At 33.8% G+C, this 16,849-nt stretch overlaps 1 protein-coding gene across 1 annotated transcript in view; it reads left to right on the top strand.

Annotated features, from left to right (window-relative positions):
- Nucleotides 1-466: 466 nt before the first annotated feature.
- The window catches only part of LOC148956799 (solute carrier family 53 member 1-like), a 68,843-nt gene continuing 52,460 nt past the window's right edge, over nucleotides 467-16,849 (top strand). Inside the window, exons 1-2 of the mRNA XM_089092052.1 lie at nucleotides 467-613; nucleotides 7,385-7,684. Coding sequence (XP_088948178.1) covers nucleotides 467-613; nucleotides 7,385-7,684 — 447 coding nt within the window. The remainder of the gene's footprint in view (nucleotides 614-7,384; nucleotides 7,685-16,849) is intronic.

Raw genomic sequence — 16,849 nt, 5'->3', positions numbered from 1 at the left:
CAATCCACCTAGATGTGAAAAAGGATAATGGAATTTTTCCGACAAATTTTAGAATATTCAAGAATTTTCCGTATAAAGGAAATACAGGTGCTAATTTTTTAAAGCCAAATAAAGTAATATTAGACGTAGCGAACGAAAGGCTTGCATACCCGGCAAATCCTTCTCCCCTACCCTTCGTTGTGAAAAAGAATAATAGAGTAAGGGAAGAGGATGTAACAGTGAATAGAATACATTCTTTTGAACCTCATTTTTTGCCACAAAGAGGACATTATATGGGTCGAACAAAATCAAGTAAATAGTGGAATTATTGAAAAAAGTAGTAAACCCCAACGCAGTACATGCGCAACCAACGTTATTGGCGGGAGACATCACGCAACAAAGCGCGAGTCTAAATTTAATAGACAATAAAAGTGAAAAAATCTATTACTGGTTCGCAATACAGAAAACAAAAGTCCCTCCTAAAACGATGCAAAGAGTTCAAATATCAAAGATGATTAAACCCGTGAATTACAAATCCGAAACATGGCTTGCGACTCTGTCAGACGGAATTTCCGAAAATCTGTCATGCAAAGAACAGATTATATCTTACGAAAAAGGAGGAGGCTTTATTTGGGTAACTAATATGATACAATTATAATAAAACGGGAATATGTCTAGTTCGGATCCAAATTATCTTGGAGATTGATTTAAATAAGTGGAAAAAAATGCAAAAGAGACCGAGTTGACAGCATTAATACATCAAACCAATAATACCCTCTAACTAAATCGCAATTTTTAAACAAAATTAATATGGATCATTTTACTGACTTGGAACTAAAGAGAAAACTATGCGAATTATTATGGAATTTTAAATATGTCTTTACCACATCTGAGAACGACATCGGACTAATACCGTTCTATGAACAATCAATTCTAACGACCGGTAATCTTTTCGCGAAACAGCAATATCCTATACCGTACATGCATAAAGAATGGTTGAAAAATAAGATTCACAAATTAGAAAAAAATTAGATTATACGTCTCAGTATAAGTCCGTTTTCCGCTCCAGTCATTTTTAGTACCAAAAAAGAGTGGTGACTAGAGGCTTTTAGTAGACTATAGAGCCCTTAAGAACCAAGCAGTTAGTGATAAATTTTCTTTGCTAAGACTAGACGTCATTCTTGTCTCTATTTCAAGTAAAAACAAAATTTTCACTTCTCTTGATCTTACCCAAGGCTATCACCAACTGAATATAGCTACGAAAGATTTTTATAAAATTGCGTTTTCTACAACTGAATTTGGTACAATGAATACTTAAGAGTACCTTTTGGACTTAAGGCATATTCAAGCGCGTTGTGTAGACACTTATTACACCTATTAAGAGGATTAAAGAATATAATTCACTTCGTTGACGACATTATCTGCACAGACGAGAATGCAGAACAAAATTTAGCCACATTGGCTTAAGTTTTTGAGAAATTCAGAGAAGGCAATTTAAAATGAAAAACTATTTTGAAAAGTAAATTTATTATAACCTAAACTTAAATTATAGGAGTATTGGTGGCTCATGGTCAGATATCTCCAGACCCTGACAATATAAAATGTGTTAAAAATCTTAAGCCTCCTTGAACTATGGAGGAGTTAAGAGGAATTTTAGGTCTTATTGGTTACTTTAGAAATTTCGTTCGCAATTATACCCAAATTACGAAACCCCCAAACAAATTAACTAGAGGGAGCAACCAAAATGATAGTTAAAAAAATATTTCCTTGTTCCAGGAAGCTCAAACTTTCTTAGACTGTCTCATAAAGGCACCTACTTCTGAACAAATATTTGCGTTGCCTCATTTCGAAGATGGGCAATTCGTGGTCACAACTGATGCCAGTGCGACAGGCATAGGTGCTATTCTTTCACAAATAAATCCAATAAGAAACCCTAATCCTCTACAGGGACTACCTGATCAAAAAAAAGTTATGTGCTATTCAGGTAGAACCCTCTCAAAAGGTTAAAGTGATTATTCTGCCACAAAATTAGAGCTATAGTCTATATTCCAACATTTAGATATATTTAAACATTATTTAATTGATAGAATATTTAAGCTACGTTCTGACAACGAAAGCCTTCAATGCTTGCGCACTTTTAAAAACCCCACTGGAATTCTAGCTAGATGGATTATGAAAATCCAAGACCTAGATTACGAATTTGAATATTTAAAAGGTAAAAAAATGTAGCTTGTGACTTCTTGAGTAGATTCCCAGAAAATATCCCGTCGGAAGCCAATTAAGACAAAATTAATTCTATCAATACCAAGAGTAAACGCGAATACAAGAAAAACAAAGTTAAAGATAGAGTAAAAGAAAATAAGAACCACTATTGTCCTTTATCCTTCAAAAATATAAAAAGAAATCAAAATAATGATGAAATATGTCAAGCCCTATTATTTATTTCGTGAACGATGATATGTTACCAGATAAATTCAAAACTCTTAGAAAAGAAATAGATACTTTTTATTATGATATTGACGAAGAAATCTTATGCAGAGTTAAGACAGCTGAGGCAAATAGAAACCAAACCTCAGTAATACCTGTATTACCCAAAAACTTAATATTACCTGCCTTTGAATACTTCCATCCATATATAGGTGGATATTTAGGAATAACTATAACCTTCCATAAATTAAAACAATATTTATGTCCCGTTGGCGTTAACAAAACTTAAAGACTTTCTAAGAACATGCAAAGCAAAAAACTTGAGAAAAACCCGAAGCTTATCCAAACCCCCCAATGAGAAGAGTCCCATGGGGGAAGGTTCCCCTTCGATATTGTCTCATTTGATTTATATGGAACCAGTGGAGCTTTACCTGTTTCAAACAGGGGCCATTCTTGTATTCATTCACTTATACATAAAGTTTCCATATCCACTTGTGTAAAAGCTTTAGAAAACCAAGGTGCGTACGCTAGCAGTAAGGTGCTAGCGTAATTTTTTTTTTAATTGACATTCCTAACAAGGTAAAAGGCACTAATTGGAAGTAAAAAAAAATTTTAAGGTGACAAAAGACTTAATGAGTTTTCTTAACATAGAAAATTGGTGACTTCTTCTTATTATCCACAAGCTAATGGTAAAACAGAAAATTGGCATAAAATATTTTCGAATGTCTAAAGCATTTGTACAAAAGACAACAAGAATGACTGGGATCAATTACTAACTTATTTAACCTAAATCATAAATGCTGCTTTTTCGGAGACCACTGAAGAAAGTCCCTTTTATTTGTTTTTTGGTCGCGGCTTCAAAATACCGTATGATCATATTTTTGAGTCCCAAAAATATTATAATAACACTTAGGATTACTAACAAGAATTCATAAATAGGATGAGAAAAACTTACAAAATAGTTAGGTAAGAGTTGAAAAAATGTAAAATAAGCCAAGAACTAAATAACCTACCCAAAGTCAAAAGGAATATAGATTTTAACATAAGAGACTGCATCTACCGAGAGAATGAGGCAAAGACGGAAGGCAAAAAACTTTCCAACAAATATTCTGGACTGTATGGAATAATAAAGAAGGACAATAACCATTTTACTTTTAAAATGACAAACCCGGATAATGGAAGAACTTATAAGGTACATATTAGCCGAATAAAAAGAGCCAAATTCTCGGAAAGATGGGTATCACCACCCTCATCTACCGATTCGTCAGACATGGAAGATGAACCCTCTAGGTGAATGTTGGCCGAGTTAAAACAGTTTAATTTAAAGCAAGATTATTTTGAAAATGATAGTGACGAAGAAAACTTTGAAGAATTCTTAGCTATGAAAAACCTAGCTATTGCCACAAGAAAGTCTCTAATACCAGTGAGAATAATAACGCCAAAAAGTCCAAAAGGTTCATCATCGGAGAGTGCAGGAGAATTAGATTATACCCTATATCTCCAAAGACCCAACTTTCTACTGATAGAATTATAACCCCTTGTCCCTCGAAAAGGTTTCCAGACGATATGGTTTCCCCAGCAACCTGAATAGAGAGACCCTTCTCACTGGAAGAGGAATTAAACAGAGCTGTAGAAACTCCAGTGTTATATAGAAAACTCCTCTCAAAGATTCGATTAAAACAAATATGCGAGAAGCTATAGATTTAATAAATTTCCCCATAGAAACGAGGCAAATTACACTGCCTAGGAATCAAACTCCCAAGGATGCGCAGCAAGGACAGTATTACGACATAACCATAACCAAGGTTAAGCCTTAAAAATGGTCTTCGTAAAGGAAAACACTAGTGCAAAAAATGCCTAATCCCCGTGAAGACATAGCATTTAAACAATGGAATAACCCTGCAAAAAATTTTGATTCCTCTCAGAGCTCTCAATAGTCTTTTAAGTCTCCCGAGTTGTGAACTCAAAACGAGGAATTGGAGAAAAAGCCTTCTACTTTCAGAGGAGAAGATATTTATGAATGAAGGGCAGGTTCTGCCTAAAAAACACTAAGTTTCACTTCTAAAAGCTCTAATGCAGAGTCATGGGAAACCAGTTCTGAAGAGTCTGACGGTAAATCAGACCATATAGTGATTAACGAAATAGGGAAATCGAAACCAATCTCAGCGGCCATACAAGCGAAAGAAACAAAATCAAAAGGTCAAAAATTCCTGAAAAAAAAATAAAATAAAAATTTCGATCTTATATTGCTGGTGGAATCAAAAAAGAAAAACTTATAAAAACCTGAGGAAAAAGTAACGACACAATCGGGTAAAACAGTTTAAAAATCGGATAGGTGGGAATGCCCCAGATCAGTGCAGAATTAAGAGATTTTCAATGGTTTGGCGTCATAAGGGAATAATAATTAAAAAATCTTTGTTTATGACTAAAAATTATGTAACTATAAAAATGCTATATGAAAATTTTGTTCCATACACTTCAGTTTTTGTAATGGATATTTAAATTAAATTATATTACGGAAGTCTCTTTGCATATATTTCATTTACATACTATGTTTCAGTATAAAAAGTCTCCACTTCAAAACATTGCATCGAACCCACCTGGAGCCAGTCAGATTTTCGTTTGGTGACTAAGAGTGTGGCGGAGCATAATAAAAAAGTTGCCCGGCCATACTTCGAGATGGTAAGCTTTAACCCTTTCTATAAATTAAGTAAAAACGTGCAAGTAATTCCGCCAAGTCGGCATTAGTGAATATTTAGTGACAGTGAATTCATAAGATTAGTGATTAATGAAAAAGGCCCAAAGTAGGAAGCTCGTGGTCGGCTGAAGACGACAAGTGTTGTTTAAACTTCTATTTAGTACATTCCGCCTACTGGGTAGCTCCCTCACGAGAAATAACGGTACCTCAACAAAAGTGATTAACGGGAGCCCCTCCCAATTACTCCAGCTACAAAAAATACGTTAAACAATCAATATTACAATCCAAAATATATCGAAAAAATTGAAATTAAATGACATATTCTATATCGTAGGAAGTTTGTGTTCCGTCTCGCCTACAAACGGTGTTTGCAGTTCATTTTGCAGGATAAACAGTTTCGAAACTCCTCGAAAAATAAAGAGTTGCAAAAATCAACTTGTATTTCCAAAAAGTGAACTTCGAAACCCATTTTCCCCTTCCGTATTCGATGATGTTATCAAAAATTAAAGTGAACAGCCCTATATTGTAGAAAGACCGTGGTCTAGCTCGGCATCAAATGAAGTTTGGTTTTGTTTACGGTCGAGCTCGTTCTCAAATTCATTTATGAGAATTTAATAATATTTAAAAGAAAAAAAATACTACTAAAAATAAACACAACTGGTTTAAAAACGTGTTATTATGAAAAGATCATTTTTGGATATCACGACAGCAGAAAAAAGGCCTATCTGAAAGGCAATAATTGATACGAATTCATTACAATAATGAACGCAAAGGAAAACGTTATATATTCGGTATCTATGTTGGTGGTTGACGAACAAGGAAATCAGATATATGCGAACGAATGGGATATAACCTACAATATTGAAGGTTATGCACCCCACACTTACAAATATGGATTAGCATTTGAGAATACCTTTAAGTATCGTCCGGCTAGAGGGAAACTTAAAAAAATATGGGAAAAGAAGCGCAAAACAACTTGGTTGCTCGCTAATAACAGTAAGACATCTATAAAGGAATCTCAATATAAATTATTTCTGCTCTAAGGGACCCACTCAAACTGATTTTTTACTCCTTGATAAATGCAGAGCCTCCGAAATTTGCTATAATTTGGAGGAAAATGCTCTATGTGTCAAGTATGAATTCATTCACCATCCTTTTTTAGAAATCCAATATTATAAATAATTTTTATTCGACCCTGAATCCGAGGAATACACATCGCTAGGTGATAAATTATTTATGGAACGTATAAAAACACACCAAAGAAAAAGAGACACCCATAAAAGTAATAACAAGAAAATTAAGAGAAGATTCTAAACTCTACACCTAACAAAAAACAAGAAACAAAAACCGAGACCCCAAAAATTGTAATCCCCTTATAAGCGTGTAGTCTACAAATGTATCTTTCCTTTATATTAAAATCACGTATGTTCAGATACACCAACTACTGACGACCTCTTGCGTATCTTCATTATTGGCTCATCGGAAAATCGGAAAGAGATAGCCTACATTGAACGTTACTAACTCCACATGGTAGAATATTAATTTATTAATAAAAAAACATGATAAAATTCCCCAGTTGTTTACAATTAAATTAACCAGATTTAACATCAGAAACATTACGTTTTTTGTCTCCACAGTGTTTTCTTTTGCATAAAAAAGGTCATAGTGCGAATAACATAAATAAATAATTGAGCAAATTTGTATTAGTGAAAGTAGTAGAGGAACTAAATTTCACCACGCTACATCTCCTCCTAAAATCACCTAGAAGTCCCCTGGAAGATAGAGTAATCTTAAGAATGATAGCAAGCTTAGTATAATATAACTTCATTGCACGAACAATGTTAACAACAGTAGAACACACTAGATTGACGGCTACAGTGCGGTTCAGGATCCTTTTATAAAAATTTTAATATCCAAATATCCCATAATTGCCGAATTTATCGCAAATAATCTATGGCAATCTAAAAACCAAAAATTGTATTACTACCATTTCGAACCTTATGATCCTAACACTGTTTATAGATCGAGGGTATAACCTACTAAATGGAGGAAATTTCCTTAATTTTTTTTTTAAAAACTGCTAGAACTATGATGGCATCAACAATTAAATAAAATCCAACACATTGGAAGATGCCGCGTGAGTTTATAATGACATAAAGAAAATTACATTAAACTTCTTTGAAGAAAATGTAAATTTCATATCCAAAGTATTCTCTGGTTTTGATATTATTGTACGTGAACAAAAATGTTGTAATGCAACATACACATTTAATTTTTTAGGTAGTAAAAGTCATAAATAATCCGCCTTCCTTAGCTGAACAGTGCCACAAAGTAATTGGTGAAAATAGGCAAAAGAGAGATGCATCGAATACGTTAAAGAAAATAGACTTCCCGAAAGATCTGTTGGTCCATTTGATGCACCTAGACACAGACAAGAAAAATGAAAATAAAACAATGCTTGAATTGAAGTTCCTCGGTATAAATATGTCATCGCGGGAAGTCCATCTACTTAATACCATGCTAGCGTTGTCAGAAACGCACAATGTACTACCGAAAGATACGTCAATATTAAAATTGATCGTAAATTAATATGGAAAGAATCGTGTATACAAATAGAATTAACAAAATAATGTCCCTAATTATAAATTCACAAAATAACACCATACCTCTATATTCAAAATTTTTCCTTTTCAGAAAATACCAATAATGAGTGAATAAACAATAATAAAATAGCAAAAATTTTACGCAAAATTAAAACCATGAATTTACCTCAATGGTTAGTTTAATAACTCTACAAGGTCTATGTTAGGTAGTTATCATTTATGGGAATACCTAACTATGGGATAAACTAATCCCATATATAAAAAATATCTTGTCTTAGTATAAACCCTAATAATTCTAGTTATAATGACGATAATAGTCTTAATTATACCGTCATTGTAAAAAATAGGTCACCAGCGTATTTATATTTTATTTAATCAATGAATAAATAACTTACAAAAAAATATAGATAACCCTTGACGTATCAAACAAAAAAAATATAACATAAGATTAAGTTGAATATTAATTATTAACTAGGTTATTAAGGTATGCCACAACCAGTCATAAGTGCATGTCATAACCAGAGTAAAGCTAAGACTTCCATAATTTTTGACGTAACACCTTTAAATTAGGGATTGTTTTCTTAGACCACGCTGCCGTTCTAAGACGAACAAATAAACTTTCAAATGGGGATAAATCCATTTGTTTAGACAGTGAAAAAACAGGTACAAAAGTCCAGATTTTTCGGCCACATACAGTGACCGTCTTCAGTAGAAATACTGAAGATGTTTGCTGTATATGTGACCAAAATATCTGAACTTTTGTACCTGTTTTTTCACTGTCAAAATAAATAGATTTATCCAATTTTAAATTTTGTTTGTTCGACTCCCATAACCATCCTAACCCTAAAATGTAATTCATAACCGAAAATTCTATATTACACTTACAATTTAGTTATGTTTGACCAATGCCAGGAAAGAGTTAAAAATTAAATTAATATAAATTTATACAATAAAATAGCTCAAGTTAAAAGTTAAAACGCCCAAACTGATTTGAAAAATAAAATAGTAAAGTAAATTAATTTTGCCAAAATGAGTAAAATTAATAATAAATTAATTTTAGAAGCAAACAAAAAGATGCGGCTAACGAATGTCATCATAATCCTCGTTGTTCACGCAGCAGCCCAAGATATCGTAAAGTATGGAGTAATCTTTAAGCATAAAAATTCATTGCTAGCCAGCTATAACGCATAATTTTTTTTTTTGAAATTGGACCCTGAACCCTTCGTAACTTTGTTCCAACAAGTAACAAGACTAGAGAAAAATATTAATAAACTCAAAGAATCGATATTTTAATTCCTAAGATCGTATAAAGGATCCGACCAGTACCAGTAAAATAATGCATAGCAAAGATAATAAAGAGTTCAAAATACCATTTATCCCAAAACTAAACTCAAAGTTCGTAATATATGACTTCGATAAGAAAATGGCAGAACATGGCATTAGGAACCAACACCAAAGAAGAAAAAAGGAAAATGTCAGTTAATAATATTGAGAACTTGTCTAGAGACTTTCAAGGAGGCACACTTGTGCCTCTATAAAGAGGCGACCCACTACAATGTTAAGCGATTTCAGGTCCTAGAGGTCGCAGAGAGACGGCGGTAATTGCATTTTGTAGCCCAAGCTCAAACTAAGAAACTTGCAAAATTTCATCCTCCTCCGACTTTATCTTCATGGGGTAAACTGGGCCGGAAGTTTCGACCCTCCCACCACAGCCCCCTTTAACATTGTCCGATTGGGCTGAAATTTAGAGGTTAAGCTTACCTAGGACCTCGGAGCTTATCCTCGAAATTTCAGCTCAATCCGATCACTCCTTCCCTGTTTTCAAAAAACCAAATATAGCCACTTAAAATTCATCATCATTTCTGTTTTTTTCTTAGCCACGCCTACAGGCCACAGTTGGCAACGGATCCGGGTGAATGAGGACTCATTCGAAGCAGAATTCGACCTGTTAGGGCCTTTTGATATTTTCAGACCGAAAAAATTATCCCCCGAATTTACATTTACGAAAAACCTCGTTTTCCAATAAGAACCCGCTATAAGCGGGCTAGCCCGCGAAAACACGGGCTCGTTTTCCTATCAGAGCCCTCAAGCGATATCCGGTCCTAGCGGTCGCAGAGAGACAGCGGTAATCGCATTTTGTAGCCCAAGCTCAAACTAAGAAATGTGCAAAATTTCACCCCCCTCCGACTTTATCAAGGAGGCACACTTGTGCCTCTATAAAGAGGCGACCCACCACAATGTTAAGCGATTTCAGATCCTAGAGGCCGCAGAGAGACGACTGTAATCGCATTTTGTAGCCCAAGCTCAAACTAAGAAACGTGCAAAATTTCATCCTCCTCCGACTTTGTCTTCATGGGGTAAACTGGGCCGGAAGTTTCGACCCTCCCACCACAGCCCCCCTTTGACGTTGTCTGATTGGGCTGAAATTATAAGGTTAAGCTTTCCTAGGGCCCGGGAGCTTGTCCTCGAAATTTCAGCTCAATCTGATCACTCCTTCCCTGTTTTCAAAAAACCAAATATAGCCACTTAAAATTCATTTCTCTTTTTTTTGTTATCCACACCTACAGGCCACAGTTGGCAACTGATCTGGGTGAATGAGGACTCATTCGAAGCAGAATTTGACGTGTTAGGGCCTTTTGATATTTTCAGACCGAAAAAATTATCCTCCGAATTTACATTTACGAAAAACCTCTTTTTCTTATAATAGCCCATGTTAATTTTTCCCACCACAACCCCCCTTTAACGTTGTCTGATCGGGCTGAAATTTAAAGGATAAGCTTTCCTGGGGCCTGGGAGCTTATCCTCGAAATTTCAGCTGAATCTGATCACTCCTTCCCTGTCTTCCAAAAACCAAATATCAAGTTTTGTAGGAATTTGCTTTGCGAAAATAGATTCCATTTACTAAAAAACACTTACTATTGTGGCTCATTAGTCCTGCGGTTGATACTTCAGACTGTCGGGCAGACTACCCGGGTTTGATTCACCATCAGGGCAAAGTTTTTATATACTGAATTTAAACTTTAAAAAAGAAACTCAGTTTCTTTTTTAAATAAACTGTACAAAAACGTGCAGAAATTATTTGAAATACTACGTTATCTAAACAGTTAAAGAGGCTGAGTTACAAGGTCGAACCTTAAAACGTACAGGGATTAGGAGGCACAGTTGGGGGCTGCCGCCCCCAAACCCCTGCTTTCGCAGCCTTTAAATAAAAAAAGTCTTTTTAACCTGGAAGTAAGGAGCGACATTAAATCTTAAAACGAACAGAAATTATTCCGTATATGAAAGACGCTGTGCCCTCCTCAACGCCTCGCTCTTTACGCTAAAGTTTGACTTTCTCACGACTCTTTTTTTTAAACAATAAAAACTTTAGCGTAAAGAGCGAGGCGTTGAGGAGGGCACAGCCCCTTTCATATACGGAATAATTTCTGTTCGTTTTAAGATTTAATGTCGCTCCTTACTTTCAGTTTAAAAAAAACTTTTTTTTTTATTTAAAGGCTGCGAAAGCGGGGGGTTTGGGGGCGGTAGCCCCCCAACTGTGCCTCCTAATCCCTGTACGTTTTAAGGTTCGACCTTGTAACTCAGCCTCTTTAACTCTTTAGAAAACGTAGTTTTTTTCAAATAATACCGCAATAAAGTCAATGCAAAACCCTAAATTATTGACTATGAGGAAAGGAAAACCATATGGAAAATACACCGTGCAGAAAGAACTACCTTCCTATGGAATTGTCTCAAAGAACTATGGCAGAGTCATGCCAAGAACAACATCACTGAACGGATACCATCTAAATTAAGAAAGGGAATTGGAAACAGACCCCTGAAAGCTTTTCTTTATTTATCATATGGTTAATTTTACAACTTTAATTAATGATGTATTGTTGCAAGCGGCTAGCACGGTATTTTTTATCTGAATCTCTTTTTAAGAGTTATGCATTATTATATTAATTAAAATTGGACGTCATCGTCTCTTATTAGGTTGCTAACTACCGCTGCAACCCGGATGTACTATTTCAGCTTTAGCTACTAATTTCTGTGGGTTTTTCTTTACTATGTTTCAGCTATATATGATGAAGCTTTTCTTTATGTATCATATTGTTAATTTTACAACTTTAATTAATGACGTAATGATGCCAGCGGCTAGCATGATCTTTTTTTTTATCTGAATCTCTTTTCAGGAGTTATGGGTTATTATATTTATCAAAATTGGACTTCATCATCTCTTATTAGGTTGCTAACTACCGCTGCAGACTGGATGTAATATCTTAACTTGTAGTTACTATTTTCCGTGGCTTTTTCTCAACTAGGATTCAGCTATATATGATGAAGCTTACATAGTCCCCATTTATAATGAACTATATTGGTCTTTTATGTAAGCTTTACTAACCTATACTATACTTAACTGGCCTACAAAATTTAGTATAGTCAAGAGGTAGTTCTTTATTATAAAATTTCAATGGTTGAATTCTGTCTATATATTTTTTGTACACATGAAAGATTAGAAGATTTAAAAGGACAAAGTTAAAAATTATATTCAGGTCCAAATAATAGGTCCAAAAAGATGGCAACAATGGAGGTTAAACTTTGTAAATTGAGAAACATTTTACGAATGTTTTACCGGGATCACGAAAAATTTTACAAAATGACAAATTCTAATCTTTGATGTGTAAGTTCCTTGTTATACAAAAATTAATGCATTTACATAAAAAGGGACAATTCTATAAGAAAAAACGTATTTACAAACAAGTTTTATGATGAACTATATTGGTCCTTTATGTAGTTTAATTGACTTATCTAAATATAACATTTATATTATCCATTTAGTATAGGTTAGAGTTTGTTCTTTATTATAAAACCTCAAAGACTCAGGCAGCTAACTTAGTCTAATATATGCAAAGGTTGGCTCTTCTAATGATCGTCCTTTAATATATTTTAATACATCACTTCCTGTTAGAACAATTTAGTATATTAAGCTTACATATTATAGTGGTTATCACTCAGGACTTCAAACCTTAAGATCTGAGTTCAAGATACAATTAAAAAATAAGACAAGTTCAAGATAAAATTCAAATTCATGTTCAAAAGTCCATAAAAATAGCAAAATAGAGGCTAATCTTTGTAAATTGAGAAACGTTTCACGAATGTTTTACCAGGATTACCAAAAATATTCAAAACTATATCTTAAAATCTCTCTGAAAGAGTAGAATTTGTTGAAAAGTCGAATAGAAATGCTTTCGCAATACTTCATGATAATATCCAGAAGAAATGATGTATATTTAATGAAAAACTTCCAAAGTATGAACCGGCAACTGTACAACCGATTCCGAATGTAGTGAGAAATATTAGAAATCACTGTGAATATATGGAGGAATAATTGTCCTTTACTTAGTTTCAGCTTTATTTGATGATCGAGCCTTTATGTACTAACTACATCCAACGACTATGACGTCACTGATCAATATTGTACATACAAAATAAAAATTTTTGTAGAAAATTGATTCGGTTTAAAAAAAATTATTATAAATGGTACTAGATCTAGAGATTTACTTTAAAATGAGCCAATGAGCAACTCTCTACGATATACCAGAACCAAGCTATCTGTGGAAAAGAATAAAGAAAGAAAAAAAGATGCAGTTTATGCAGAATGCTGCAGTAGCTGCTTCTTTTCTTGATTTGCAAGCCAATATATTTCATAATAGTAAACATGATCATTCAATGGACGTGATCGTGATCACTTCTGTTACTATTGAGAAAGAGTTGCTCTTACTACACAAGTACGTTACAACGAACTGGTTGATCAGTTACTACGGACGTTCTTTAATAATTTAGCTTGTTCAAAAAAAGCCATGTTACTGTCTAAGCTATGCATTCTAACACCCCCTTTATATTGCTTATGAAACCACGAGCGTAAAAAGCCAACGTCTTTTTCCTCTTTGGCATGGTAAGAAACGATCCTAAAAGAATCAGGCTACTAATTAAGTCCAATATATGTAATGGTTAGCTATTTTAATGATTGTTTTGAAATAAGCATATTAACAACAGGGATTCTCTACTGAAAATATTGGACGTGATCATCTCTTAATATGCTCTTAGCTACAGCTGCAACCCAGAAAAAAAAAATCTATTTTAAAATTTCAATCATTCTTAACTATTATTCGTCCATTAAAGTATACATCCAATGACTATGACGTAATTGATCAATATTGTACATAATAAATTAAGTTTTTCGTAAGAAATTGATTTTACTTTAAAAAAAAGTATGTGAAATTGGCACTAGATCTAGAGAATTCCTTTAAAGGAGCCATTCAACAGCTCTCTACGATTTCCGAGTGCAAAGCTATTTGTAGAAATGAAGAAGAAAGAAAAAAAGATGCCGTTTGTGGAGAATAGTGTGGCCAAAGTCAATTTTCTTGATTTTCAAGCCAATATATTTTCCTTGCTGTTCAAGCCAAATGACAAGGAGTGTCCCAAATAGGGGTTTCAGACAAGGTGGTTCTAGTGGTGGACTTTTTGTTTTGCTCTGACTTGTTTTTACAAGTTATGGGTTTTTATATGGGTTAACATTGGACGTGATCGTCTCTTACTCGGTTGCTAGCCACCACTGCAATCCAGATACAGAGAACAGTCTTCCTGGTATCAAATTGATTTGATTATTTATGGTGAAATAAGTTTTTAATGCTCATGTTCCTGTTTTGTTTTATATAGTACCCTGTCATTCCTCTTTTTGTAGACGGGTTTGAAATCCTTTAATATTATTATCATATTATAATCTAAAAATCAGGTAACTAACTAAGTCCAATATTTGCAATGGCTTGTTACTCCAATGATCGTCTTTAAATATAACAACCCTGATACAAGCCTACACTATAGTTAAGTTGTCTATACAAGTGAGTATAGGCAAGAGGTCGTTCTTTATTATAACTTCAAGCTACAAAATATTTTGAAGATATTTTATTATAATTTGTACTCTTTGGTTGCAGCGGTACTTTGGGTTTAAATCCGAGTTTCAGTTTCGAACATTCCAATTACCAGTATCACCAGTATCCTTTATGTAATTGCAGCTACCTCTGGAACCACCATATATCAGTTACTATGGGCGAGAGATGGTTCTTTACTGTAATTTAATGTAACAAACAGGAAAAAGCCTACGGCTTTTTCTTTGTTTAAATAGTAAGAGACGAAACTCAAACAATCAAGTAGCTAACTAAGTCCAATATATGGAATGGTTTGTTATTCCAGTGATCGTCTTTTAATGTAATTTGAATTACTAACCTATACTATAATTAAGTGGCGTATAAAATTTAGTATAGGTAAGAGGTCGTTCTTTATTATAAAGAGTTCGATCTTTATTTTATAACTATAGTGAAGTTGCGTATGCAAGTTAGTATAGGGAAGAGTTCGATCTTTATTATAAACCCAATTAATTTCCTTTAAAATGAGCCATTGAACAACTCTCTACGATGTTCCAGTGCCAAGCTATCTGTGGAAAAGAAAGAAAAAAAGAAAAAAATATCCCGTTTAGGCAGAATGTTGTAGTAGCTTCCACTTTTCTTGATTTTCAAGCCAATATATTTCCCTTGCTGTTCAAGCCAAGGGACAGAAAGTTTACTATACAGGGGTTTCGGACAAGACGGTTCTAATGGTGTACTTTTTGTTTTGATCTGACTCCTTTGTTAGGAAATATGGGTTTTTATATTTCTGAACATTGGACGTGATCGTCTCTTACTAGGTTGCTAGCTACCGCTGCAAACCGGATATAGGTTGCTAGCTACCGCTGCAACCCGGATTTCTCAAACTTCTGACCTATCTAGATCGTTTTCTTAGGCCAGAATTACCCGGCTGCCAATTTTTTTCAAAAAATTTCGAGCAGTTTTCAAGAAAAATATATACATAAGTAAATATACAATTATTGCTCGTTTATAAAGATAGTATCTATAGTGTCTCAGCAAATATTTTGCTTTCCGAATTGAAATATTTAACATGCCTGAAAATTTTAAAATAAATTTTATTTTATTTCAGTTTTCAGTTCATTCTAAGAGTTATTATTTAAAATGCAAAAATATTCTTATAGTCTCTTAGCAAAAGTTATAATTTTTAATTAAAGGAAGAAAAATACCTGAAAATTTTAAATTTTTTTTCGTATATGCTATAAGTGACTTGATACTACATTTTAAGGACGAAATAATTAATAAGTTACAATGGTTAATACGACAAGTATCAAAAATGAGTGTCGAATTTGTTTTTATTCACACAGTTATGGGTTATGGAGTTATGGGTTACATTAGTCTTTACTATGGGGCGTGATCGTCTCTTACTACGTTGCTAGCTACCGCTGCAACCCGGATTCTTAACATTGAACTTGATCGTGGCTTGCTAGGTTGCTAGCTACGGCTGCAACCCGGATAATATTTATCATAAACGATTCAGTTAGTATAGGCTAAAGTTCTTTCTTTATAATAACATTCTAGCTAAAATAGGGAAGATAATATGAATTAACCACAGGGTTCAGTTTCTTAGGGCTTGAGTCTGCTCTTTACTATAACTACCGCTTGAACCCGGATTATAAATCACAAACAGGAAAAAGCCTACGGCTTTTTCTTCTTTGGAATAGTAAGAGACGATACTCAAACAATCAGACAGCTCAAAAGGTTTATAATCTCTTCTTTAACATAAACTTCATTAATCGGATATTCTAATATATCCTATATGGTCTAGAGGTTGGGATAGCTCTCACACGGTTGGCTTGAGTTCAATTTCTGTATGAGAAATTTTTACTTATGATGATTTCTTAATGAATTGTAATTAAAATTTCTTAATCTAACAAGAATAATTTGTTTTAATCACAAAGGGTTTATAACCCCATTAATTTCCTTTAAAATGAGCCATTGAGCAACTCTCTGCGATGTTCCAGTGCCAAGCTATCTGTTGAATTACTATCCTATACTATAACTAAGTGGCGTATAAAATTTAGTATAGGCAAGAGGTCGTTCTTTATTATAACTGGTGTGGGAAAATTTTTAACTCTATAATCTTCGAACATTTGAACCTTTTATAATCTATAATGATGTATAATATAAATACTGTAATCTTAACTATAGTGAAGTTGCGTATGCAAGTTAGTATTAGTATAGGGAAGAGTTCGATCTTT

The sequence above is a fragment of the Artemia sp. Qi Xiang Cuo genome, chromosome 1, assembly GCF_049724085.1.
Source record: "Artemia sp. Qi Xiang Cuo chromosome 1, ASM4972408v1, whole genome shotgun sequence".
NCBI classification, from domain to species: Eukaryota; Metazoa; Arthropoda; class Branchiopoda; order Anostraca; family Artemiidae; genus Artemia; species Artemia sp. Qi Xiang Cuo.
This window is presented reverse-complemented; position numbering and strand designations above follow the sequence as displayed.